The 26,837-nt window shown below is 42.7% G+C and overlaps 2 protein-coding genes across 2 annotated transcripts in view; both read left to right on the forward strand.

The window, feature by feature from the left end:
- The first annotated feature begins 9,961 nt into the window (after positions 1 to 9,961).
- Positions 9,962 to 20,558, forward strand: hnrnpm (heterogeneous nuclear ribonucleoprotein M). Its single transcript, XM_084309060.1, has 16 exons — positions 9,962 to 10,206; positions 10,842 to 11,029; positions 12,736 to 12,788; positions 13,495 to 13,502; positions 13,705 to 13,798; positions 13,939 to 14,283; positions 15,957 to 16,110; positions 16,216 to 16,265; positions 16,352 to 16,415; positions 16,513 to 16,635; positions 18,083 to 18,127; positions 18,253 to 18,324; positions 18,430 to 18,531; positions 18,643 to 19,229; positions 19,338 to 19,389; positions 20,121 to 20,558. The coding sequence occupies exons 1-16, from the start codon at positions 10,154 to 10,156 to the stop codon at positions 20,282 to 20,284; spliced, it is 2,154 nt and encodes a 717-aa protein (XP_084165186.1). The 5' UTR covers positions 9,962 to 10,153; the 3' UTR covers positions 20,285 to 20,558.
- Positions 20,559 to 20,990: 432 nt separating this feature from the next.
- Positions 20,991 to 26,837, forward strand: part of timm44 (translocase of inner mitochondrial membrane 44 homolog (yeast)) — a 34,687-nt gene continuing 28,840 nt past the window's right edge. The window contains exons 1-5 of the mRNA XM_084337972.1: positions 20,991 to 21,026; positions 22,648 to 22,725; positions 25,069 to 25,251; positions 25,421 to 25,501; positions 26,435 to 26,584. Coding sequence (XP_084194098.1) covers positions 20,997 to 21,026; positions 22,648 to 22,725; positions 25,069 to 25,251; positions 25,421 to 25,501; positions 26,435 to 26,584 — 522 coding nt within the window. The 5' untranslated portion in view covers positions 20,991 to 20,996. The remainder of the gene's footprint in view (positions 21,027 to 22,647; positions 22,726 to 25,068; positions 25,252 to 25,420; positions 25,502 to 26,434; positions 26,585 to 26,837) is intronic.

Here is a 26,837-nt window from a genome sequence, read left to right on the forward strand (position 1 = left end):
TCAAGGAGGCACGGTTGCTTGTTTTAATGGCATTCATGTGAGAGAAACTGGATTCACAGGTGTATGTTGAGCCAAACATTGTTAGCACAGATATTGCCAGCGTTTGTATTTTGGGGAATGTGTTGACATGAATACACTTCATCCTAAATGTTGTGGTGGATTCATTCTCAAGTGCCTGCTTCAGAGCAGATGATGCTTGCATGTCAATTATTTCAAGTTGCAGGAGACCTTCATCAATGTGAAGTGATGCAAGGAACTCTTGTCCTTTTGTGGAAATAGCAGCTACATTGGCAAATGGGTTGCTCACAAAATGCATCAATTCTCTGGGCATGTCAAATTCATCAAATCGACTTGCAAAGTTTTCCTTCAATTTATCAATGAAATCTGTCATTAATTGAGTGACTTTTGGCTCAATTGTGCGTGTGAACATTGACATGAAGAAAAAAAAAGTTAAAAAAAAATATTAATCTTTTTTTTCTTTTTTTTCTTTCTAATTATCATGTAATCTTTTGCGGGCCGGTCAGAATCATCCCGCGGGCCACCAGTTGAATAGCCCTGCTATAGAACAATGGAGAGGACCCCATGATTGTGCACACCCTCCAGCTTGTAGTAAACATGCTGCTGAACAAGGAACCCTCAATCCGAAGCCGGACAAAACAAGGCACCTAGTCAACCAGTTCCGCAAATCATCTGTCGCCACAGAGCGCTTGCTGCAGAGGTCTGGTCTCATCCTCATCAAAGACTGTCCCTCCAGATGGTCCAGTTGTCACTCCATGATGGCGCGTTGTCTTCAACTCAAGGACCATGTCACAGTAGTAGCGGAATCCATGGGCTGGGACAGCCTGCAGCCCAGTGAGTGGCAGAAGGTTGGCATGCTGCAAGACCTTCTACTGCCATTAGCTGAGCACATAAAGATGCTGCAAAGTGACACCCAATCCCTTCCCTCGTTGTGCCTGCTCTTTTGGATCTCAGAAGCCATCTGTCTGAATTTTCTCTAGATCATGCTAGAACCTACAGAGAGGCAGCTTCACTGGCACAGAAGATGCTTTTCAACATGCACATGCGTTTCAGCATTTTCCTTGACGTCACAGCGCCAAGTTCTCTCCTCTTGCTGCAGCAGCATGTTTTGTTGACCCCCATGTATCAGCTGAGACCCTTATTGAGAATGATGATGAGGGAATGCAGGATCTTCTACGAAAGGCAGAAGACTACATTGCTCACAGCATGCCACGAAGAGTGGAAGTGCGAGTGGAGCAGGTGACCGATGATGAGGAACTGGAAAACGTGGCTTCAGCAGAGACAACATCGGCAAAGCGGCCTAGGTTCAAGTTTTTCAGTGCCAGTCGTCCAGCAAGGCCAAAGACGCCCAAGACCACTAGCATTAGACAGGAGATTCTGAAATACAAAGAAGGGCTGTCCAACCAGGCTGCTAGTGCTAACACAGACGTTGAGGAATCTGGTATTGAGTTCTGGATTTCTCAGAGTCCTATGGTGTTTCCACATCTGAAACCTCTGGCCTTGGATCTCCTGGCGATGCCAGCATCCCAAGCCTTTGCCGAGCGTGTCTTCAGTGTAACTGGTTACCTCTCAAGTGGCCGCCACAACAGAGCAAGAGACATATTGGAAAAAAGTGCTTTTCTCAAGATGAACAAGTCTAAATAGTCATGTGAATGCGGTAATGGTTACCACTTTCCAGTTACTGGTAATGCTGACATTTTCTTTTCCAGATAACCCTAACCCTAACACAACGCAGGGGAATTGGATGGAGAGCCAAACAGACGAAGACGTGATACTGGCCAGATTGATCAGGATCTAACAGTTGGTGCCGATGACAGCCGGATTTGCAAGAGATAAAAACAACGGGAACAGTTGGTTGCCGATGACAGCCGGATTTGCAAGAGATAAGAACAACAGAAAAAGACTTTTCAATGCAGGGACGAGTGAACAACAGCCATCATGGACTCGAGCCAAGCCGGCAAGCGAGGCCAGCCAACCATGGGAGAGAGTCGATTCGAGCGGTCAGGAGGCGAACAAGCGCTGTAGGAGAAACAGCGCTCCTGAGAAAGATCGGGGGGAGACACCGACCACGGTGGAGACGACCAGGAGACAGACTGGAGGAGGAGGAAGCAGCCGGGGCCAGGCACCATAGCCTGGTACACAGATCATCCACGACGAGAGAGAGGAGACGGCGGCGGTGGAGGAGCAGATGTGGAGAGGACAGCCAGAGACACTGAGCAGTAGCAGACCAGGGGAGACATTTTTGCCTAGGGGACCGCGCCCTGGAGGGGGGACCAGCTCAGGAAAGGAGCCGTCACTGAAAGGGGCCCTTGCCCTAGGAGACGGGACCGGCCCAAGATGGGAGGTGTACTGTAAGAGGGAAGGGAGCGCTCTGATTTGGACGTGGGGTGTACCTAATAGGGGGGCCGAAGGGTTCAGGTGTGTTGTCTGAAAAGTTGCAATCTGTGTTTTTCTCTGTCTCTCTCTCTCTCCTCCCTGACCGTTGTTTATCCTTTCTGGTTTGGGTGTGATGCGGGTAATGGAAAACAATAAGGAAAACAGCAGACGGAGGGGCCCTCATTGTTATGAGTCTATTTTTTGGTATAATTAATTGAAAAACCAAGTAGTCTGTTGATTCTGAAAGTTGATTAAGAATCAAAGGGGGGAATGAGAGAAAACGGGGTTTATTCAATGTATGTGATGTATAGATTGGGGGGAGATGACCACAGCTAAAATGGTGCCGGGTCAGAGAGATCGAAATGTGCATGGTTTGCCAGTAGCCAGCAGAATGTTTAGCACACTGCCAGCGAGAGAATGTTTTGAATTCCTTGGAAGAACACATAGATAAGAGAGTGTAGGCCCAGAGCAGGAGGGAGAGAGGTTCATCTTAATAAAACGTTTAATGGTGTGAAAGGTTATTAGCACGTCGCATGACAACCAGAAGGCGGGGCCGTCGTTGCTACGACGAAGATCTATAAGTCGAACGGTGTTTCCGGGTGTAGGGCAGACTAAAAATCTGGGAGACCAAAGAAACGAATCCCACAGGAGGGAAGAGACCAAGATACTCTCTCCTCTCATCACAGAGAGGGGGGGGGGAGGAAGAATGCCACATCATCATTAGCTTCGGCTACCACGAGGATGGTCTTGGCTAACGACTAGGCCTGACCACTATCGGACTGAATAGCAGAGGGACGATAGACTGAACAACATGGAAAGATCATTAGAATAGACTCTTCAAGTACAATACAATCTGTTAACATCTGAGCTGAGGTTTCTGTTTATCAAATAAACCACGCTTCTCCTTGTAAGGTATTTCACGTTGTCGAAGTGTCGAATTCTTACGGAGGTGGAGAATTATTATGGTTTGCGGATTGTACTAACGGGGAGAGATAAGGATTTTATCAGCCAGTGTCGGAGACGTCAGGACCATTAAAATGACACAACGCAGGGGAATTGGATGGAGAGCCAAACAGACGAAGACGTGATACTGGCCAGATTGATCAGGATCTAACAATATTGAAACCTATTATCTAGATAACTTATTTTTTTTAATTTTTTTTATTGATCTTTTTTCCCCCTCCATTTTCCTCCGATTTTCTCCCATCCCAATGTTAGTTGTTATGCCAATTCCCAATCCCCTTCCTGGTCGCTGCGCACTTACCCCCCACAGTCGGTCTGGGAGGGTGGAGGCTATCATGTGCTTCCTCCGACACACATCTAGCCAATCAACCGCTTCTTTTCACCTGGTAGCGCGGACTCTCACTGAGAGCGTGTAACGTGTGGAAGGATCACACTACTGCCCTTAGATCCTATCCGCGCTTAGCAGGCGCCCCGACCGAACTGTAGGAGTCGATGTTTACAACGACCCGGACCCACCCCGCCAGCTTCTCCCACCCTCTAATACTGCCAATTGTATTAGTGTGAACGGCCAGCCAAGCTAGTGACAACAGCAAATCCAGCGTCTCCGGGGTTGGTGACGAACGCAATCTCCGCTACGCTACCTGACCGCCCTTATCTAGATAACTTCTTAACCAATGATGAGTGACACCTCTTATTCCATACCGTTCCATTTTTTGTAAAAGCAGGGAATCATCAATTGTGTCAAATGCTTTACATAAGTCAATAAATACACCTATTGAGGGTTGTTTTTCATTAATTGCTGTTGATATATTTTCCACTAAATCTATTTCTGCTAAGGATGTTGATCTATTGCTCCTAAAACCATATTGATGGTCACTCAATAATCCATATTTTTCAATAAAGCCATCAAGTCTATTTACATATAATTTTTCGAGTATCTTTGAAAATTGAGGTAGCAATGATATAGGTCTATAATTTGATATAGTATGTATGTCACCACTTTTAAAGATTGGAATCACCCTGGCCATTTTCATTTCATCAGGAAAAATACCAGTCAAAAAGGATTTGTATATAAGTGAATGGTTTGAGGACAGAGTCAAAGACTTCTTTTATAGTTGACATGTCAATAGTATTACTATCAATGGATTAAACTTAAACTTAAACTTTCTAACCACTTCTAGCACATCACTCTCACAAACACCACCAAGGAACATTGAGTTGCTGTTTGATGGTGAATCAGAATAAGTTTCACCATCTGTAGGGAGGTCAATTTCATTAGCCAAATTTGGGCCTACATTAACTAAATACTCATTAAACTCATTTACAATTTCCTCTATACTTTGAATAAATGTATTGTAATTTTTTTCGAAGTATATTGGAAATTCCTTTTTACTGGACTTTTTAATCATGTCATTAAGCACACCCCAAGTAGCCTTAATATTATGTTTATGCATTTGCAACAAATGATTATAGTAGTCTTTTTTTGTGATCTCATAATATATGTCAATCTGTTTTTATAGTTTTTGTACTTGTCCTCCTTATCCTTTGTTCGATGTTTGATAAATTCCCTGTAGAGCCTATTTTTCTTAGTGCAAGCTTTTTCCAGACCCTTGGTTAGCCATGGTTTCACCCTCTTTTTAGGATTTTGTCTGCACTCCTTCAATGGACAATGTCGGTCGTAATATGACAAAAATGTACCCAAAAATGCATTGTATGCCTCATTGGTATCCTCTACATAAACCTCCTGCCAATCATGACTAAAAAGGTCTGCCTTCAGAGCCAGTATTGCTTCAGGTGATTTTTTTCCTAACCAAATTGTGTCAAAATACTTCCCAAAGGTCAGTGAATACCACGATCACAACACCAGAGGGAGCTCCACAAATCATGTCAAACCCAGATTCGGCTCAAATAAGGGACTAAACACGTTTCGCAATTATGCCACATCAATGTGGAACGCCCTACCCAAAGCTGTAAAGGAATGTGGATCACTACCCACTTTCAAAACCTCTCTCAAGGGACACCTACGGGAGACTGCAATTCAACACTGGCCCCTGTAAATATCCTAACCCAATCATTCCAACCCCCTCCAATGTACAGTCATTTACCTAGTATGGTTTTGTCAATAGTTCAATGTACAATTGTGTTTGTTTGTACAGTGTCTCCTCCCCCCCCCCTCAATGTACAGTGTTACTTGTTTATACAGTGTGCCCCCCGCCCCCCCCCCCCCAACCACCTCCAATGTAAATTACCCAGTATGGTTGTCAATATCCCAATGTACCCAACCCCCCCCACCCAACCTCCAATGTACAGTTTCTACGTCAAATGTATATACTCCCTTTTCTTGACTCCTTCTGTATCACAAACAGTACTGTATTTGCAAATCTGGTATGTCATAAATGTATAGATGTAGCAGTACTGACTATCTGTATGTCATGTATGTCATATATGTCTATATGAATTGAAAATGGGGGACCCTGATGGAAACAAGACAAACGTCTTTCTCAGGTCTGCATCCCCTTAACAATTGTATGTATTGAGCCGTACTGTATTGTACCCATTCTGCAATCTGTTAAATAAAGTTTTCATTCATTCATTCAATGCCTATTTGTTTTTATTTTTAATTTATTCTTCATTTCAAACACAGCAAAGACATGCAGGCAAATGATCACTTACATCAGTCACTAATAGTCCACTTATTATCTTATCATCCATTACATTTGTAAAAATATTGTCAATCAGTGTTGCACTGTCCTTTGTTATTCTGCTAGGTTTTACAATTAGGGGATAGAAACTCAGACTAAACATATTATCAACAAATTCCTTAGTTTTTGTATGTTCATTAGATTTCATCAAATCAATATTGAAGTCACCACAAACAAAAATCTCCTTATCCTTATGCATTTCATATAATTCAGAAATATTCTTATTAAATTGATCAATACATGACCCTGGTGTTCTGTAAATGCAACAAATTAATATATTTTTGGATCTTTCAACATTGATTTCAATGGTTACACATCCCATCAAATTGTCAATAACCATTGTCATATTTTCAATTACTTTACACTTAAATTCAGACATCACAAACAGGGCAACACCCCCTGCCTTTTTGTTGCCCCTGTTTTTCCAAAACATTTCATAGCCCTCTAATCCCCCTTGAAGTTCTTTGTCACTTCTCAACCAAGTCTCAGAAATTGCTATTACACTAAACTTATTTTTAAACTGTTGAAGGTACTTTTTAATTTTTGAAAAATGTCTGACTCCTATACTATTGAAATGAATCACTGAAAACCCCTCAGTTTTTACTTTTGAATTGAACTTGTCTTCTGAATAATATTCACAATTCAAATCAATGTTCTGGTAGAAGTGGATCTCTGGATCAATGTCATGGTCTAACTCATAAAGTTTGTGGTCTTGAAAGTCAAAAGACTTTAAATCTGTGTATTCACACATTGTCTCATGTCAGATTGTTCACTCACAAACATTTCACAACCCACCAAAAATACAAAAGCAAACAGTAGAAACATTTTTTTTTTGATCCACTTTTTCTCCCATTTTTCTATATTTTTCTCCCATCCCAATTTCGTATCATCCAATTCAACCCTCCCCTGTCACGAACGCTGTTTCTTGCCTCCCACAAGCCGGCTGCAATGTGGACTAAGTCATACATAGCACAAGTCCCCTCCGGTACTTGAGGTAACAGCAGTCGCATCTTTTCACCTGCGCAGCTCGATCTCTCAGTGTCGAGGAGTAACGCGTGGGAGGCTCACGCTGCCCCCGACACTTCCTGATTCTACTGCGCAGGCGCACCAACCGACTTGTAGGAGTCGCTTGTTCACAACGTTCGATCCCCACCCTTCAGTTTTTCCCTCCCCGTAATACGGCCAATGTGTATTACTGCGGACGACCAGCCAAACTGAAAAACAATGTGGAGAGCTGGATTCGAACACGCGAATCCTAGCGTCTCCACACTGGTGGCGAGTGCCTTAGACCACTACACCACCTAGCCGCCCTAGCAAACAGTAGAAACATATGACCTTCCCTGATGCACCACTTTGCCAAAGCATTTGTTATTTTCATTTATATTGATCAAGTTCTTTTATGTCTCTAACGGCTATTACTCTGGCCAGTTCAGGTCAGCCGTATCATTACTCTGGAGTTCCTTGTCCAAGTGTCCTGGATTCGATTTGCCTTTCGCAGGATTCTAGCTTGTCTTGCAATTTCACCATTTCTCTTTGTGAGATGCTCATTTACATATACACCTGTATCCTTCAATTTCTTTCCCATCCGTACCACCTCAATTTTGTGTTTTCTACTCACAAATCTGATGATGATGTTTGGCCTGTTGTTTTGTCTGTGGGGTTGGTTTTGCCTGGTGTTTTGTCTTTGAGGAAGGGTGAGGAAGTCTGCTTCATGATATTACACGAGAATCCATCTTGTCAGGCTTCAAGAGATGCGCTTGATTTTTGGGCGGGGCTAAAAATGTGGGTGGGCCAATTTCCCCCAGCTAATATTGTCACTTTAGAATGACAAATATATCATGCTTTCATTAGGCTTACAAAAAAGGTACAAATGTGGACCAAACAAATAAACTGGAAAAATGTTTAATGTAAAATGGTAAATTGTAAATAATAATAATATAAATAAACTGGACTTTTGAAGAAGTCTTTATTCATTGCACACATTGACAATGTCGTCATGCAGCAACACACACATGCGATGGGCGGCACACACAGGAACATACAACATTTTTGGGTCGCCGATGAAATTTAGTCTCTGCGCTTGACCCATCCCGTCGTCCTCCCCCCATGGGCAGCCGGGAGCAGACATGGACTGCGGCGTGGGGCCGAGCCCGGGGACCAATCCAAGTGCTCCTGTCCGTCTTCGTCAGGGACGCGACAGCTTTAGCGATCTGTTCTGCATGTTTTTCCATTGGGTTTATATTCTGGAGGGGAAACCCTTGCGAGCACGGGGAGAACATGCAAACTCCACACAGAAAGGCCCGGAATATACCCCACCTGGGTACCTGGCAACGCGGCGACCTGGTCCCCAAGCGGGAATCGAACCCTGGACCTTCTAGCTGTGAGGCCACTACACAACTGTGGACTGCATCCAAAGCGCTTTACAACTTATGCCTCACATTTACCCATTCAATCACTCACTCATTCACACACGGATGGCAGAAACAACCATGCAAGGTGCCAACCTGCTCATCGGGAGCAGTTAGCGATTAAGTGTCTTGCTCAGGGACACTTCGACATACTACCGGGAAGAGCCGGAATTGAACCGGGAACCTTCTGATTACCAGATGACCGCTCTACCTCCTGGGCCACTGTCGTCCCGACATAATAATAAATATCTAGTAAATAATATCTCAAAAGAGAAAACTAATTGCAAAAAAAAAAACTTTATAACACACTCAAGAGCACATTCTATTATTTTGCCTATACCCTCATTTAGGAGAGAACATGTATAGCTGGTACAACCCAGTGCTGGACACAACAGCATGCTGTAGCTTGCCTTAGCACAACGGTCACATGACCATAACCACACACACACACACACACACATGTCATGCACGCACGCACACACGGCCGCACAGACACACACACACATATTATTTGTGGACGTTCCACATTGATGTGGCATAATTGCGAAACGTGTTTAGTCCCTTGTTTGAGCCGAATCTGGGTTTAACATGATTTGTGGAGCTCCCTCTGGTGTTGTGATCGTGGTATTCACTGACCTTTGGGAAGTATTTTGACATGTACATGGGTACCTTAGTCTTGTAGACCAGGCCCATTGCAAGTTGCTGTACTCTGTCGTCTACTCTAAGCCATCCTAGGTTGTCAAAGTGGGCAGGGGTGAGGTGGGTTCTAGGAGTAAGGTCAAGCAGTAGTCTGACCAGTTTTTTTTTAGATGTTTGTAATTTTGTTTTTAGCGCCTTTGAGGTGCTTTGGTACCATGAGGTGCAAGCATAGTCGTAGTACCCTTGAATGAGTGCTCCTGCCAGAGTCTTCAGGGTATTCTTGTTTACCAGTGAGGAGATCCGGTACAAGAATCGAGTTCGTTGGTTGACTTTTTTTATTACATTGGATGCCATTTTGTCACATTTGGATAAATTAGGAACAGTAGCGGTCCTAGTATGCTTCCTTGTGGAACACCACAGCTCACTGTGAGGGGGGGGGGGGGGATAGGGTACCGTTTACCTCCACCATCTGTTCTCTCCCCTCCAGGTAGGATTGCATCCAGCTCACCGATAGACTATCAAAACCAATTGCTTTTAGCTTGTCAATCAGAATGGTGTGATTGACAGTGTCGAAGGCCTTTTGTAGGTCCAGCATGACCATGCCGCAGTATTTGCGGCATGGTATTAGGGCAATGTATAAAATGGACCACAATTCCTAAACCGATATGGATGTAAATCCTATTGCCTGCCCTATTCTATTTCGAAGTATAATTCAAATAGTTCAACGGTAACCGACGTCTGTTCATATTTTTGCGGTGGGGATCTTTATTTTGAAAAACACCGACCGGATGACGGCTCAGCAGTAAAGCTCCCAGCATCCTCTCCTGCCCTGACAACGTTCAATAAATAGAAATATACGACATCTACTCCGCCATTTTATTAGCTTGAGGGAAAGTCGGAGGTCTACACTAAAGCAAGGTGTTATTTATTTGATATTCGTTAACAAATAAATAATACGTAGACGCGAGGTCACTGTTAATTATTAACAGTTTTGCACGAGACGCAATTTTATTTTCACCTAAACAAAACGGGAATCTGCAGCGCAAGATGTCGACTGACCAGGCGTCTCCCGTGAAACCAGGCCAGCCGCAGCAGCAGGGGTGACGTCCTCCATTATTCATTCATTCTACTTCTCTTTGTTAGCGCTTTGCTATTAGCTCGATGGCTAGCACCCATCTACCTAGCTAACGTGTGCCAAAATAGTAAAACATATCCACCGAATTCTACCCCCAATATGTCCAGCCAACCGGCAAAACACCAGCTAATTAGAGTGATGTTTGTATTTATTGTGGTGGGGGATTTGGTGCGGATTGTACGACGTTAGCTAAGCTAGCGGTCGGGACCAGTCTACCAGCTGGAAGAATGGTCATTCGACCTACCACCAGTCGAATAATATGATCAATAAAACAAATTTGAATGTGAATTCACATAATGCATAATAATGCTATTTACATTCAATCACACGTGACGTGTCTTGATTATTTTAATAAAGATTTTCGTGACGTTACATTTCCCTCCATTTTATCTTCTTGGCGAATGTTGGACGCAGATTTACCTAATAACCTACGTTCTTAATCACGTTATTGCCTCTTTGGCTAACATTGTATCTCCATTCTTGTCAGTTTTTAAACATTTAATCAGTGTGGTCGTGTGACGCAGCGATATTGTTGACCGATGTGTTAATTGTGCTACATCGACTTTATAGGCAATTAAATCGGAAATGTTCCTTTCCCAGTGAGGTGAATGGGAAAGCCAAGCATGAGTCCTCCACCCCGAGCCGGAAGGAGCGGCCCCAGAAGAGAGGAGGGGGCGGGCGCTTCGAGCCATACGGAAACCACGGCAACAAGAGATACCGTGTGTTTGTCAGCAACATCCCATATGATGTCAAATGGCAGGCGCTCAAAGACCTGATGAAAGAAAAAGGTATGCTGGTCAGATTAGAGGTCGACTCGTTGTCCAACTATGGATAAGGCACAAGGTTCATTGGTCATTTTGACTGACCAGTGACCACTGTGACTGGCTTTTGGAATTTTGTTTATGGAGTCAAGTTGAGCAACGTGGCTTGAATACCTACAAAGCAATACGTTGGAAAAAAGGAACGGCGGAAGTCTGTTTAAGGCGTGTGTCTCGTCACGTCACTGTATTCTGTGCCATTGTCATTTATTTTCTTTTTCTTTTTACAAGTGCGGTGAATGTGGAATTTAGACGGATCAGTTATTCAACGATGAGATTTCTGAAGCTAGAAGGGTCGACGTGAAGTTGATGTTTGTACACGTCTGTAAGCTATGCTGCTAATGTCACGATTCAATGGCTTGGGGTCATGAATGGTGTAATGAGCTGAACCGCCCCCCCCAGAAATGAACGAAAGAATGCATGTTGTCGTCAGTGACATACTTTTTCCTAGAGGAGAAATTAATTTCTCTCGTGTGCAGTGTTGCCAGCTTTAGTAAAACTGGCCCCTTTTAATCATTTATTCTCCATCGTAATCTTGGAGATGATGTCCAATGAAGATTAACTTCAATTATTTGGTTTTGTAACATCTTTGATTTTCATCCTGGATTGGCTTTGGTATCCCGATCCTCATGAGTATAATAAAGATTTTAAAATATGTGCTGTTAAATAGACTTTTGTGAAAGCAGTGGCTTAGCTACATGGCTTGGGAAAGCTTTTGTTTCATCAAAAGCAATGCATCAATTGGCATTTGCTTTAATTATGATAAAGCATGTGTTTTGAGAGGTTACCAATATTTCTTTCAGGAACAGTACTTGGTTTTGGTTTATAATACTTGACTGGAGTTAAATTGCATTCTCTTTTTTAGGTTTGACCTTGACACGGCAAATGTGTTCTCAGCCGATCTTCATGTTGTGCCAATCACGGATGTGTGTTTGGGATTTCTTGGGGTACAGGTCTACAAAACGAAGCAGCTTCTTATGTCCAGTCCTTGTCTCTAGAGGTTTGGTCGGCGATGTCTATTCATAGAATACACATTATTTGGAACAAAGGTTTGGCCATGGTCACCGTTGAATCAAAATTTGATTCTCTGCGGTTCAGGTAAAGGGCCATTATATGATGAATAGATACTTTTGTAGATATTGCAGTTTCTATCCCCCTAGACCTTGTGGAAAGATCATTGTTTTTATGTGCACTAAGATGGCAGCAGGCGGGCAAATGTATTTGTGCATTAGCCGTGGTTTCAAATGGCAACATTTGGCAAAGTATAAGCAGAGCTGATATGAAATGGGTTGGAAGTGTTGAATGAACTTTGCTAACTTTGCCATTCGGTCAACTATTCTCGCTTCGAAGATGGCGGCTTTTCATGACAATACATTTCAATTAGGAGGGCTGGTAGCTATTAAAACAGTTGTTGTCCTCAATCTATTGCTCATGGTGTTTTGGGAAATTCCAACAAGGACAGGCTAAGAAGTCTTTTCTTTTTGAGACAAGCTTGCTTTTTGTAGACCTGTACCGTATTGTGCTGCTGATGCTGCTGAGGTGCTGGGGGAAGGCTCAGGACTAGCAGTCCGAGCTGGCAGCCACCGGGCGCCCCGCTTGTGTGTCTGCTCTAAACCCCCATTGTTCTCTCGGCTTCTCTCCCTTGGTGTGTGTCGTCTCTGGAATCTGATTTGTAGTGGGTGAGGTTACGTACGTGGAACACTTAATGGACCCAGAAGGCAAATCCAGGGTAAGTGCAAAAACACACAAATAAAAACAATGAACTAGATGAAGCTGTGTCTCGTCAGCTTTGGTTTCCTTATTTACTTTGATTGTGAGGAATTGTTCAGATTCAAAAACCTGAAGGAGTGCGTCAGACGGTAACGCTCAGGAGGAGTGTTTGTGGTGTCCTCTGTGACACCGACTTGAGGTCATTCAAGGGGTGGTGCTTTTATATAGAATTTGACGTTTCTCCGCAAAATCCGTGGGGTTGTAGCAGCTGACCATGTATTTTTGGTTGTTGGATTCGTTCATCAGGGACAGCCTAAATGGGATCCAGTCGGCAAGAGGTTGTAACATGGCTGTTACAATGTTGTCGTATGTAATTCATTCCATACATTTGCTTTATTTGCATAGATATTTCCAATATCTTTCAATTGGGAATCCCATTTGTCTCTGGATTTTCTTTCCTTTGATCTCGGAAAATCTTACAAAAGGCTCACCACTCGTTGGCGTTTGTTTGCGTCTGGTGGTGAGAAATGTGAGATTTTAAGATGTGTAATATTGTAAGAGTTGAGGCTATGGCCTCAAGTGAGTCTTATGTGATTTTTTATTTGTGCATGGAAATTGCTTGACTATTTACAATATCCATCTGTCAGTAGCCGTACTTCTTTCCTAACTTTGATTTCCTTTCTACTCCCTCGGCCCGACCGCTGTGTCGTCATCAATCAACATAGGGTTGTGCGTAAGTGGCCTTGATTCATATTATCTCAACCTGCATGTCAGTGAGGTGCTCCTGTCTATACCTGATTTGACACTGAATAATGGTACACATAGGCTCACACCTCAGGCAAAGAAAAGGTCTGGATAGCGGACCCTAATTATAATTTTAACACCTGGTAGTTAATTAAGAAGACAGTTTCTCACTGGACATTACTCCCCCCCAGCGTTGTTGAGTTCAGGACCGATGAGCTAATGAAGAAAGCGGTGGACAAGGTCAACAAGCACTCCCTCAACGGACGAGCTTTGAAGGTCAAAGAGGTAGGAAGCTGGAAGTAACAATGCTTTGCATTGGATGAGAACTCACCGCAGACCGCAGGCTTTCACCCTTAATTCAATTTCACTTAGAAGAAGTGTGCTGTAGTTCTTGCTCATGAATGTTCTTCCCTATGTCTACACAGGACCTTGATGGTGTGATTGCCCAGCGGGAATCCCAGAGAGGAGGTGGCGGCGGAGGAGGAGGCCCCCCTGGTGGCCACGGGGGCCATGGCGGCATGGGGGGTGGTATGGGAGGAGGTGGTGGTATGGGAGGAGGAGGTATGGGGGGCATGGACCGTATGGGGGGCATGGACCGTATGGGGGGCATGAACATGGATCGCATGAACATGGATCGAATGGGGCCTGGGCCTGGGTGTCCTTCCATGGTCAACATCCCTCCTAGCCTGATGAACAACCCCAACATTCCCAACGAGATCATCCATGGCCTACAGGCTGGCAAGATAGGCGACACCGTCTTCGTGGCTAATGTGAGTACCCTTTTCTTTATATATATTGGTGCTGTCAGGCGATTTTTTTTTAAATTTATCTAATTAATTACAGGATTTGTAATTAATCGCATAACCATTTTATGCCTGATATTCTATACATATTTCAAATTGCATGTGTCCGGATGGCAGAATTCAGTACTGTAACTACTAGGCATGTCCCGATCCGATCACGTGATCGGAATCGGCGTCTATCACGTGCTTTTCAGAGTATCGGGGATCGGGAAAAAATAATAATAAAAATCGGCAGTCAAAAAAAGAAACATTTTATTCAACAAACATGACCATGTCCACGTCTTAAACTCATACGGAGGCCTTAGTTTTGGTTTTAAATTACATATAATATATCATCATTAATGTATTTATTGTCACACAGAGCAGAATAATTATCCACAACAAACGCATTCCCCTTTAATTTTCACCGTTGCAACAAACATTCCCTTTAATTTAGACGCTACACGCGGCCACATCACAACAACAACACGTCGCTCCCGAAACACGGTTAATATCCACTGACTTGAGCAGCTAGACTTAATGTCAGAGGTTTGGAACTAAGCATTTTAAAATAGAAAGTCAAGCCAGTTGCAATGTTTGCAAGGAGGAGATTCCGCGTGGAGGAAAAACTCATGAAGCAGCAGGCTAGAGGCGAAGTTTTCAGACTAACTTTTGGATAACGTTACGTGACTGAGGATTATCGTCGGCGTTTCAGACCAGAATGGATCATTACGTAAGTCGAACACTGAATGTATACTAATGTGCAAACATATATTGAAACTTTTAATATTTCTCATATGAAGCAGAAGCACATTTCTCAGGGTGAATGTAATAACAAAAGCCTCCGCTCTCGCGCCCCGGACTATTATAGGCAACAGATGGGCTTGTCTCGCTCTGCCAGTTTCTGACAAAAATGCGTCAAAATTGATTACTAATGTGAAAGATCGGATCGGAAACGATCGGATCGATAGATATTTAAAATCACATGATCGGGATCGGAAGCAAAAAAAGGCGATCGGGACATCCCTAGTAACTACAAAACCTTCTGTTTAATCATCTTCCATTTATTAATTTGCTTAGATTTTTCAGGTCTGGTCAATTTTAGCATAGTGTTATTCACAGCCAAAGAAAAAAAAAATGAATTGATATTCTCATTTGATTAATTACAATTGACTAGGGCTGTCTTAAATACTTCAAGGCTTCGTTCGATGGGCATGGGATTCGAATACGAAAATACATTTAAATATTTTTTTTATTTCTTTTTTGCAAAATCAACTCTGCCTCTCTTTGTTAACTACAACAAGCAATGCCGTTTGTTATTTAAGATGAGGTCAGACTCGGCACCGACAGATTTGTGTTCATTGTGCTGCTTTTATAAAGCCTCAAATGATGGCTTACAATATTTCATGAAAGCAAAGTGTTTAGTTTGTCAAGATTTAAAAAGGTTTAAACTTTACAGTTAAAAAAGAAAACAAACATTTTTTTTCTTAAGTTAATCGTGAGTTAAAAAGAATAGTGGCGTTAATAGAATCGGACGATAATGCGTTAATACCGCGTTAACTTTGACAGCCTTAAAATTTACATTTGGGCTTATCTAGCATTCTTGGTCCAGTTTCAGCAACTTCACTAACTCATTTTTAACCCCTATTATGTGTCGCCAGCTGGACTACAAGGTGGGCTGGAAGAAGATGAAGGAGGTGTTTGGCATGGCGGGCATGGTGTTGAGGTCTGACATTCTGGAGGATAAGGATGGCAAGAGCAGGGGAATGGGCACAGTCACCTTTGACATGCCCATTGAAGCTGTCCAAGCTGTCTGTATCCTTTTCAAAATATGGCGTCTGGTGATATGTTGTGCGGCTAGCGATGTAAATGGGTTCTTGACTATGCATCTGATTTTTTTTCCTTGACTAATCTTGTAAGCCATGTTCAACGGTCAGCTGCTGTTCAACAGGGTCATGCATGTCAAACTGGTGAGTTGATGAAACAGCCAAATTATAGTTACAGCAGGAAGATGATCTGTTAATGTATTGTAACTGATGCCACTTCATAATTTCAGGACGAGAAGTCTGCGCCCAAAGGAGACTTTGGACCACCACCTGAGAGACCCTCTGCTCTTCCCCGTAAGGAAAAACCCACATGGATCTCAAATACTATACAAACAAATCTTATCACTTGACAATAGATGGACTCACCGTTTTAACCGTGTCCTCTATCCAGGTGGCCTGAGTGGTATTGGTCTGGGGCTGGGGCCTGGAGGACAGCCCATAGATGCTACCCAACTCAACAGAGGAGGAGGTGGTGGAGGAGGAGGAGGAGCACCAGCAGGAATGGGCCCTGGAGGTAACTGCTACTTTTAGTTGCGACCAAGCAGCTAGTGTCAGTCAGTGCTCCAAAAATATGTTCGCTACAATATACTACATAAATTCAAATTTGCCACAATGATGGATAATGGTATCCCAAGGCAGCAAAACAATTATTACACCAGTCAGCCAGAGATGGTGGCTCTGTAAGAGGTAATTTTACAACTTTGACGAACCATAACTTTTACACTTAAGTCCGATTTAGACCAAACAAACACATTTCCTCCATGATGGGGAAAAGGTCTGCAAGGTTGTGTCATTCCTAGGGATGGGTACAGAATTCGGTACTTTTAAAGGTACCTACCGAAACACGTCGGTACTACCGAGTATCGATTCACGTGAGATTACTATTGTCTGTAATGAGAAAAAGGAAAAAAAATACCAAACGCACCGTGGCAGAGCGGGTCTTCTCCAAAGACAGAGTGTGGAGCGAAAAGAACTGCTAGAATACTCAATCAGCAGCAGAGTAGTTCATTGCTGCTAGATTGTTTGTTTGTTTAATCAGTTGTAAAATACTTTCATTTATTTGTTAAATATATAGATGTGTATTTGACTATTTTTTGATCAGCAGAATAGTTAATTGCTGCTAAAGTAGTTTGTTTACCCTTGTTTTATACTTGTTATTTTGTAAAATACAATACCTTTATTTATTTTGTATTTAAATATATAGATGTGTACCTTTTTTTTAGTTAATTTGTTAAACATATATATTTTTTTAAATAAACATAACATTTCCGGCTTGGGCCACGTCAATACTTTTACCAACTACCCTCCAGTTCCGCATTCGCGTTCTGCGATCTGATTGGCCACTGACGTTTCTGGTCATGTGACATGTACGCCAATCGCGTAACGCCTGTTTCTGTGCCTATTTCCGCCTCGAACAGCCTGTAAACTACCTAACGCCTAGTTTATCACTGGTTAAGTGATAAAAGTGGATAAAAAATAAAAAAAACTTTGTATAGCACTTTTCATACAGTGGATTACAGTTCTAAGTGCTTTACATCAGTAAAATGTAAATAATAATAAAGTAATAATAATACATTATTTATTTATTAAATATTAAGTTTTTATTTAAATTTTTTTTTACAACTGAGGTAGGTAGATTACATTTTTAGAGACTAAAGTACCGAAAAAAAAGTACCGTTGGGTATCGGAATCGATTCTGTTCAAATGTGAACGGTATCCATCCCTAGTCATTCCACCACTTGATGGCGCCATTCACGATCACATGATGGGATGCATGAATTTGGCTGACGCATGCATAAAAACCATATCAAGGCAGCATGTAATTATTTGAATGGAGTTTCCTGTTGCCAGATGGGTCTCGGCTTATCACAAATAACGTGCTTGTTAATTATTTCGTAACTAAATAATCTTAAATGTGGGTTTATGTCATTGGCTGATCATTGTTCCTCTTTTACTCATAGGTATGGATGGAATGGGCTTCGGTGGCATGGGAGGCCGAATGGGAGGTATGGATGCATTTCTGCACTTGACCCTATTGACGGAATCAACCGTTGTGATTGTAGGATCATGAAAAGAGGGTGGGGTTTGAGATGGGTTAATTGTCACTGATTTTCTTGCTTGGTTTCCACAGGAATGGACAACTTTGGAGGAGGAATGAACAACGTGGACCGTTTTGGACCTTCTGCAATGGGCAGAATGAATGGTAAGGAAACATGTTTATGTCATGTAAAGTATTCCAAAGCCGGTGTGGAAACATTTTCACATTTTGCTTGTGTTTTCCTAATGGCTTAATCTCTTACATTGTCAGAGATGGACCGTGGAGTTGGTGGTGCTTATGACAGGGAGTTTGGGCGAAATGAAATGGCCATGTCTCGCAATAACTTTGGAGAGTCCTTTGAAAGAGGAATGGGTTAGTATTTTATGTATTGTTTAAAATAAGCTGCAATGCTCATGAGAGCTTTGACTTGGACTCTCAATGTACTAAAGGTCTTTTGTTTGTTTTTTCCAAACGACCCTACAGGAAACTCGCTGGGCATGGACCGCATGAGTTCTGGAATGGACCGCCTAGGAGCCGGCATGGACCGGTTAGCTGGGATGGACCGGATGGGAATAGATAGGATGGACCGTGCGTCTGAGCTGGACAGGCTGGGTTCTGGCTTCGACCGGATGGGCTCTGGGCTGGACCGGCTGGGGCCCAGTATGGACAGGCTTGGTGCTTCTGGCTTGGACCGCATGAGCTCCAGCATGGACCGCCTCGGCCCAGCCGGGTTCGACCGCCTAGGCCCGTCCAGTTTGGACCGCATGGGTGCTGGCCTGGACTTTGCCTCCCCCATGGGCATGGAGCGTATGAGCAACACCGGTCTAGATCGCATGGGCTCCAACTTTGACCGCATGAGCTCCGCTGGAGGCCTTGACCGCGGCGTCCCCTCAGGGGGCCTTGACCGGATGGGCTACAACATGGACCGCATGGGAGCCGGCGGTGTCGGCCAGTTTGAACGTCCCGCTGACATGGATCGTGGAGGCTTTGGCGGCAATGGTTTTGGAGGAGCTGGAGGGCTTGGAGCTGGGGCCAACGCCAGGAAGGGCTGCCAGATCTTTGTCAGAAATGTGAGTGTCCCGTCTACACTATAGTTGAGGCTTTAACCATTTTGTTGATTCTTGTGATACCTTTTTTGTATAGAATTTAAGTTGACCTGAATGAATTTTTTCTTCCAGCTCCCCTTTGACTTCACCTGGAAGATGCTGAAGGATACCTTCAGCACATGTGGTAAGAATGGATTTATTTTGACGTGTGAACGTTAGTTAGGGGTGGAGACATTTCTCGATTCTAAGATGCATTGCGATGCGAACGTGGACAATTCGGCATCGATGCAGTGACTGAACATAATCGATTAAAATTATAAATATATATATATATTTTTTTTTAATATAATCTTCTTAGCTTTTATGTTCTTTTACAATGTAGCGCTTTGGGATTCGCTCCACAACTATAAAGCGCCCTACAAATCAAATATATTATTATTATTATTGTATTATTAAAGCTAGTGCTCTGGTCATGCATCCATTCAACTCATAGAAAATACAGCATCAGGCTATTCTAAAAGTATTGATACCGATACTGATGCCAATAAAAATAGTATTGAACCGTTTTTAACAGCTGGGTATCGAGATACCTTTCTAGTATCTGTATCATGCAACACTAGTGACATTTATTTTGACATTCTGATTTAAGAACTTTCTAAATAAAAGTTAATTTATCTGACTGTATTAATTGATAAAAAAAAAGTAGCAATGTTTGAGGATGTAATATATTATTGAGCTGAATCGTAATCGAATTGTGAGGCCAGTGAAGATTAACAGCTCTAGTTAACGTGCAGAAGTGGAAAAACATCAAACCTTTTTATAGCTGTGATCAGGAATGTAAATTATCCAAATTAATGTTTGGTGGGAGATGTTTTTTAACACAGCTCCTAATACACTCATGTCCTTCCTCTGCAGGCATGGTTCAGTATGCCGACATCAAGATGGAGAATGGCAAGTCCAAGGGCTGTGGCGTGGTGCGCTTCGACAACCCCGAGACGGCAGACCGCGCCTGCCGATCCATGAACGGCTACCGATTAAATGCCAGAGAGATTGATGTTAGGATTGATAGGAACGCATAAGCTATCTCGTCTCTTACATTTGACATGTCATAACGATCCTGATATTCAACCACCCTGTATCATGTTGGAACTTTCCACATATATTTTGTTAGGCATTTGTAACAGTGCAGACGTGTTTTTCTAGTTGCAAATGTGTTCTTTTTAGTTTTTGATTAAAGTCCGTGTTTTTATTTTGTTTTTTAGTGACCAAACTTGTAATTTTTCTTTTAGTCATGCTCCACCTGCCTTGTTCTAAAAGGTTTTCGTGTTTTGATAATAAATCTCAACATTTGAAAAAAAATTGGGTTTGCTTGCTTTTTGCTCTTTTGTATCCAATACACTTGCATAATTATATTATCAACACTGAATGCTTTCTCTGCCAAATTAGCCAATATATTGATTTAAACCAATAAAAGGGGTCTTACTTGCTGTCGTTTGCCCTATGCTAGTCATGTATTTATAGTTTTGATGTTTCAGCCAATATATTGATTTAAACTAATAAAAGGGGTCTTACTTGCTGTCGTTTGCCCTATGCTAGTCATGTATTTATAGTTTTGATATTTCACGGACTCAATGGCATAAGGACTACATGCTCATTATTCTCAGTATTTTGTACATTGGGTATTGAGCTAATTTAAAATATTTTGCCACATTTGCCGTTTAAATTATCAAGTCCCGCCCCCTCTTACGTCGGAAGGTCATCACCGGAAGAAGGTCAGGCATTGCAACCAAGATGGCGACCTCCTTGTGTCAGTGTTACCAGGTGAGTTGTTCGTTTTGAGCGTAGTTTTTTTTAACATCAACAATGAGAACTAGATTTACTGTTTTAAAGTGAGGAAACTGTTGCATCTAATCTGTCTCCTCCGCCATTATTATTTTAATATATGTTTTGCGTTATGTGATTTTATGACTAGGAAGCTAACCGTAGCTAGCTAGCCATCTGAATGAGAGAAAAGCTCAAGCTGGTTGCATGGGCAACAAACAATATAACACGTGGGAACTGGGCTAACAATTATGTTTGAATTACACTTTAAAGAATAGCTAACGCAGCGTTTAGTGACTACTTTCCATCTACCCTGTGTGACTAAAGAGGACTGAGTAGTAGCTGCAGTACTGAACTTGAGAAATTGGCAAGAGTGAGTTTACCTGCCCAGCAGCAATAGAGCCAGCTCTGCATCACATTTCAAGCCTACAGTATGCATACGCAATACATGTTTTCTATACTCTGAGACACCAGCGGCTTTAAGCTGAATGGACTTTTTTTATTTTTATTTCCCAGCCTCTGATCACCGGTGGCACATTATGTTCCTATTAAGGGTCGCATCGGAAAATACCCTAATTCGGTACACACAATGTGCAAACCACCTGCTGATCATTGAGCTGTATATAGGCCTATGTTTGTGGAAAATCTTTGTTGCGTGTTGATGGCCTTGACAATTGATTGATTGAAAAGTCTAACAGATTGCAGAATGGGTACAGTACAGTACAGCTCAATACATACAATTGTTAAGGGGATGCAGACCAGAGAAAGACTTTCGTCTTGTTTACATCAGGGTCCCCCATTTCAATTCATCATAACATATATGACATACAGATAGACAGTACTGCTCCATCTATACATTTATGACATAAGATTTGCAAATACAGTAGTTTGTCATACAAAAAGTTTCCAGAAAAAGAGTCTATATTTGACGTAGAAACTGTACATTGGAGGAGGAGGTTGGGTGTGGGGTTGGGTGGGTGGGGGCTGTACATTGGAGGTGGGGGTTTGGGTAGGGGGGGGGGGACACTGTACACTGTACATTGGAATACTGACAAAGCCATACTTGGTAATTTACTGTACAACTGGGTTAGGACATTTGTAGGGGCCAGTTTCGAATTGCAGTCTCCCGGCGTAGGTGTTCTTTGAGAGTGTTTTTGAAAGTGGGTAGTGATTCACATTCCTTTACAGCTTTGGGTAGGGCGTTCCACATTGATGTGGCATAATTGCGAAACGTGTTTAGTCCCTTGTTTGAGCCGAATCTGGGTTTAACATGATTTGTGGAGCTCCCTCTGGTGTTGTGATCGTGGTATTCACTGACCTTTGGGAAGTGATGCAGACTAGAGCTTACTCTATTTCTGCTGTGCAGGTAAACTCAATTTGCTAATTTCTATGAATTTGCAGCTTTAACACCCCCCCCCCCTCCCAAACCCCCATTACATGTTGGGACTAATATAAGAACAACTGGTATTTAGTTGGACAAGTCCTATCCAGATTACTTACCTACATAATTTGTCAATGATTTTTACTAACTCCCAAGTTAGAATGTTTGCTACATAGCTAGTAATATCTGCTAATGCTTGATAGTATTTGATTGTGGCTGAATCTTCCTCCCTTTCTCTAGCTATGTGTCAGAAGAGGTTTGCTTCACAACCGACCTCATGTTTACAGGATATGTGGCTCCCTCACAAGCTCTTCACAGGTATGAGAGTCAGTCCCAATGCTTGCCCACTTTACAAGCACTCACAACTTGTACATGCTTCAGCAGCCTGCCATATTCTACTTTAGATAACAAGACTCTTGTACCCATCCATATAACGCATAGTGTGACTCCTGTACTTGTAAGGTTAACTGGATAAATGGGTATACTAAAGCATCAACTCTGTCTCGCGCCTACAGTAGGGCTATAGTCGTCTAATCGGTCGAAAGGAGCCGTAGTCGACTGCCAACCTTAGTTGAATGCAAACATTAAAATAAAAAATTATATATACACTACCGTTCAAAAGTTTGGGGTCACCCAGACAATTTTGTGTTTTCCATGAAAACTCACACTTTTATTTATCAAATGAGTTGCAAAATGAATAGAAAATATAGTGAAGACATTGACAAGGTTAGAAATAATGATTTTGTCCTTCAAACTTTGCTTTCGTTAAAGAATGCTCCCTTTGCAGCAATTACAGCAATGCAGACCTTTGGCATTCTAGCTGTTAATTTGTTGAGGGAATCTGAAGAAATTTCACCCCACGCTTCCTGAAGCACCTCCCACAAGTTGGATTGGCTTGAAGTGCCTTCTTGCGTACCATACAGTCAAGCTGCTCCCACAACAGCTCAATGGGGTTGAGATCTGGTGACTGCGCTGGCCACTCCATTACAGACAGAATACCAGCTGCCTGCTTCTTCCCTAAATAGTTCTTGCATAATTTGGAGGTGTGCTTTGGGTCATTGTCCTGTTGTAGGAGGAAATTGGCTCCAACCAAGCACTGTCCACAGGGTATGGCATGGTGTTGCAACATTGAGTGATAGCCTTCCTTATTCAAAATCCCTATTATCTTGTACAAATCTCCCACTTTACCAGCACTAAAGCAGCCCCAGACCATCACATTACCTCCACCATGCTTGACAGATGGTGTCAGGCACTCTTCCAGCATCTTTTCACTTGTTCGGCGTCTCACAAATGTTCTTCTGTGTGATCCAAACACCTCAAACTTCGATTTGTCTGTCCATAACACTTTTTTCCAATCTTCCTCTGTCCAATGTCTGTGTTCTTTTGCCCATATTAATATTTTCCTTTTATTGGCCAGTCTCTGATATGGCTTTTTCTTTGCCACTCTGCCTAGAAGGCCAGCATCCCAGAGTCGCCTCTTCACTCTAGACATTGACACTGGCGTTTTGCGGGTACCATTTTATGAAGCTGCCCGTTCAGGACCTGTGAGGCGTCTATTTCTCAAACTAGAAACTCTAATGTACTTGTCTTCTTGCTCAGTTGTGCACAGGGGCCTGCCACTTCTCGTTCTACTCTGATTAGAGCCTGTTTGTGCTGTTCTCTGAAGGGAGTAGTACACACTGTTGTAGGAAATGTTCAGTTTCTTGGCAATTTCTCACATGGAATAGCCTTAATTTCTAAGAACAAGAATAGACTGTCGAGTTTCATATGAAAGTTCTCTTTTTCTGGCCATTTTGAGAGTATAATCGGACCCACAAATGGGATGCTCCAAATACTCAACTAGCTCAAAGGAAGGCCAGTTTTATAGCTTCTCTAACCAGCAAACCCGTTTTCAGCTGTGCTAACGTAATTGCACAAGGGTTTTCAAGTTTTTTTTAATCATCCATTAGCTTTCTAATGCGATTAGAAAACACAATGTACCATTAGAACACTGGAGTGATGGTTGCTGGAAATGGGCCTCTATACACCTATGTAGATATTCCATTAAAAACCAGACGTTTGCAGCTAGAATAGTCATTTACCACATTAACAATGTATAGAGTGTATTTCAGATTCATTTAATGTTATCTTCATTGAAAAAAACATAAAAAAATAAGGACATTTCTAAGTGACCCCAAACTTTTGAACGGTAGTGTATATATATTTTTTATTATATAATTCTTTCCAAAAGCAAAGAGGCCTAGAAGCATGGCTAACGCTAATGGCGCGCATTCCAGCGAGGCAAACTGGCTAAGAAAACGGGCACAGTGCCCTGATTTGTGCCCTTCCTGATGACTTGTCGTACAGAACTTGTAAGTCGCTTTGGATAAAAGCGTCCGCTAAATGTAAATGAAAGAGGATTTTGCCCGTCTAATGAACACACTAGACATTAGACAAATATCAATATGTATCCATCAGTGGACCAATTGCATGCTTTCGCAGAGGAAAAAATAAGCCTTCAGTCGACTCCTTCAGACATTAAGCACCCCCCACAGCCCAAATGGAATGATACAAAAAAGTATAATTTATTCTTTTGCATTCGGCCAATCAAAGTCGACTATACAAATCCTTAGTCGGGGACAGGCCTAGCCTACAGTGTCCTATTCCCCCTGACTTCTGTAGGTACGGTGCGCCTCAGGAGAGAAAGGTGGAGGCGGCAGGAAAGGTTTCCTGGGGGAGTTCCTGGACGGCCTGAAGCAGGAGCTGAGCAAGAACAAGGATATGAAGGAGAACATCAGGAAGTTCCGTGAAGAAGCCAAGAAACTGGAGGAGTCGGACGCCCTGCAACAAGCCAGGAAGAAATATGTCAGTACTGGTTCCAGGTTTCAGAACCTTTGTAGGAATTTGACAATTTAATTTGAAATGTTGGTATTAGATCGAAAACATACTTGTCCAGTGTTCGTTGTTGTTGTAGTTGTTGTTGTCAAACCACCCCCTACCTCCCCTTTATAATAATAAAAAACAATCCACACAGAAAACTATCGAGTCTGAAACGATGAAGACGTCTGAAGTTCTGAAGAAGACATTTGGGACCATCTCGGAGACGGTGAAAGAGGTAACTGTGAACTTTACGAATATACATAATATGCTGTTGCTTTGTGCATACGTTTATGCATCTAACCATTTGATGGATTGATTGACTTTATTTAGCGTGCAGAAAACAAACAACAGTCAATACAAACAATAGTTGGGGGCTGTGCAGCCAGGGGTGTCCCCCGGAAGCCAAAAGAGCTTATACATTTGGACCCCAGTGTCATAACAAAGTGTCTTATTGCCGAACCCAGAGGGCCAGCCTAGAATAGCGAATGTCCCAGACTGTCCCTAATTAGTCTAAAAGCCGGTTAGCTCAGTTGGTTAGAGCGTGGTGCTAATAATGCCAAGGTCGCGGGTTCGAGCCCTGTACTGGCCACGTAATTTATACAGTGGCACGATGGTGCAGTAGTTAACACTGTCGCCTCACAGCAAGAAGGTCCTGGGTTCAAATCCTTCTTCGGTTGCCAGGTACCCTGGTGGGGTATCTCTGTGGCCTTGAGTTTGCATGTTCTCCCCCCCCCCCATAAAAAGAGATAAACCCAATGAAAAAACATACAGAACAGATCGCTAACACGCTGACGCTTCCCTGATGAAGACGGACAGGAGCACTTGGATTGGTCCCCAGGCCCGGCTCATGCCGCAGTCCATGTCTGCGCCCGTCTGCTCTTGGGTGGGGAGAGAACGACGGGATGGGTCAAGTGCAGAGAGGAATTTCATTGGCGACCCCCCCCCTCCAAAAAGTGTGTGTTCCTTTGTGTGTCACCCATCTGGCATATGTGTGTTCGCTGCATGACAATGTAGCTGTGTGTGCTACAATGAAGACTTCTTTGTCTAGTCACATTGTTGAGGCCGAGTCCAGCTTAACTAGGTTTGCCTAGTCTTGTTTTACTCATTCATCCAAGTTGATCTTTCTAGTTGTTCGTTGTTTTGTGTGTGTGTGTGTGTGTGTGTGTAGGGGCTTGAAGAGGTCAGTCGTACAGACCTTGGTAAGAAGATCAAGGAGGGAGTGGAGGAAGCAGCTAAGTCAGCCAAGTCTTCAGCGGAGTCTGTGACAAAGGGTGGAGAGAAATTGGGGAAGACTGGGGCCTTCAGAGCGATATCACAGGTAGAGTACAGACGCATGTCACCATTTACAAAAGCTGACCTGTGATTTGTAGTTTAGGTGAATGCATATGATTATTTCACACTAAAGGATCGATAGAATAAACATGCAAAACAGAAATTAAGTATCATGTGGGTAAAAAAACAAAACATGGGCTGGTTTTGATGTTTCTCACATTACGAATGAATTAAATAACGAATGTAAAAAAAAAAAAGACAATGTTACTAAATTGTAAAACGGTGGTCAAAATTGCATT

This window comes from Notolepis coatsorum (assembly GCF_963971535.1).
Source record: "Notolepis coatsorum genome assembly, chromosome: 2".
Lineage (NCBI taxonomy): Eukaryota > Metazoa > Chordata > Actinopteri > Aulopiformes > Paralepididae > Notolepis > Notolepis coatsorum.

Bases quoted from the DNA above. Each gene is read 5' to 3' on its own strand.
- hnrnpm (XM_084309060.1), top strand. From the start codon at position 10,154: ATGTCGACTGACCAGGCGTCTCCCGTGAAACCAGGCCAGCCGCAGCAG. The intron at 16,266-16,351 runs GTGAGTTGATGA...TCATAATTTCAG, and splicing joins GGGTCATGCATGTCAAACTG to GACGAGAAGTCTGCGCCCAA. The intron at 16,636-18,082 runs GTAACTGCTACT...TTTTACTCATAG, and splicing joins AGCAGGAATGGGCCCTGGAG to GTATGGATGGAATGGGCTTC.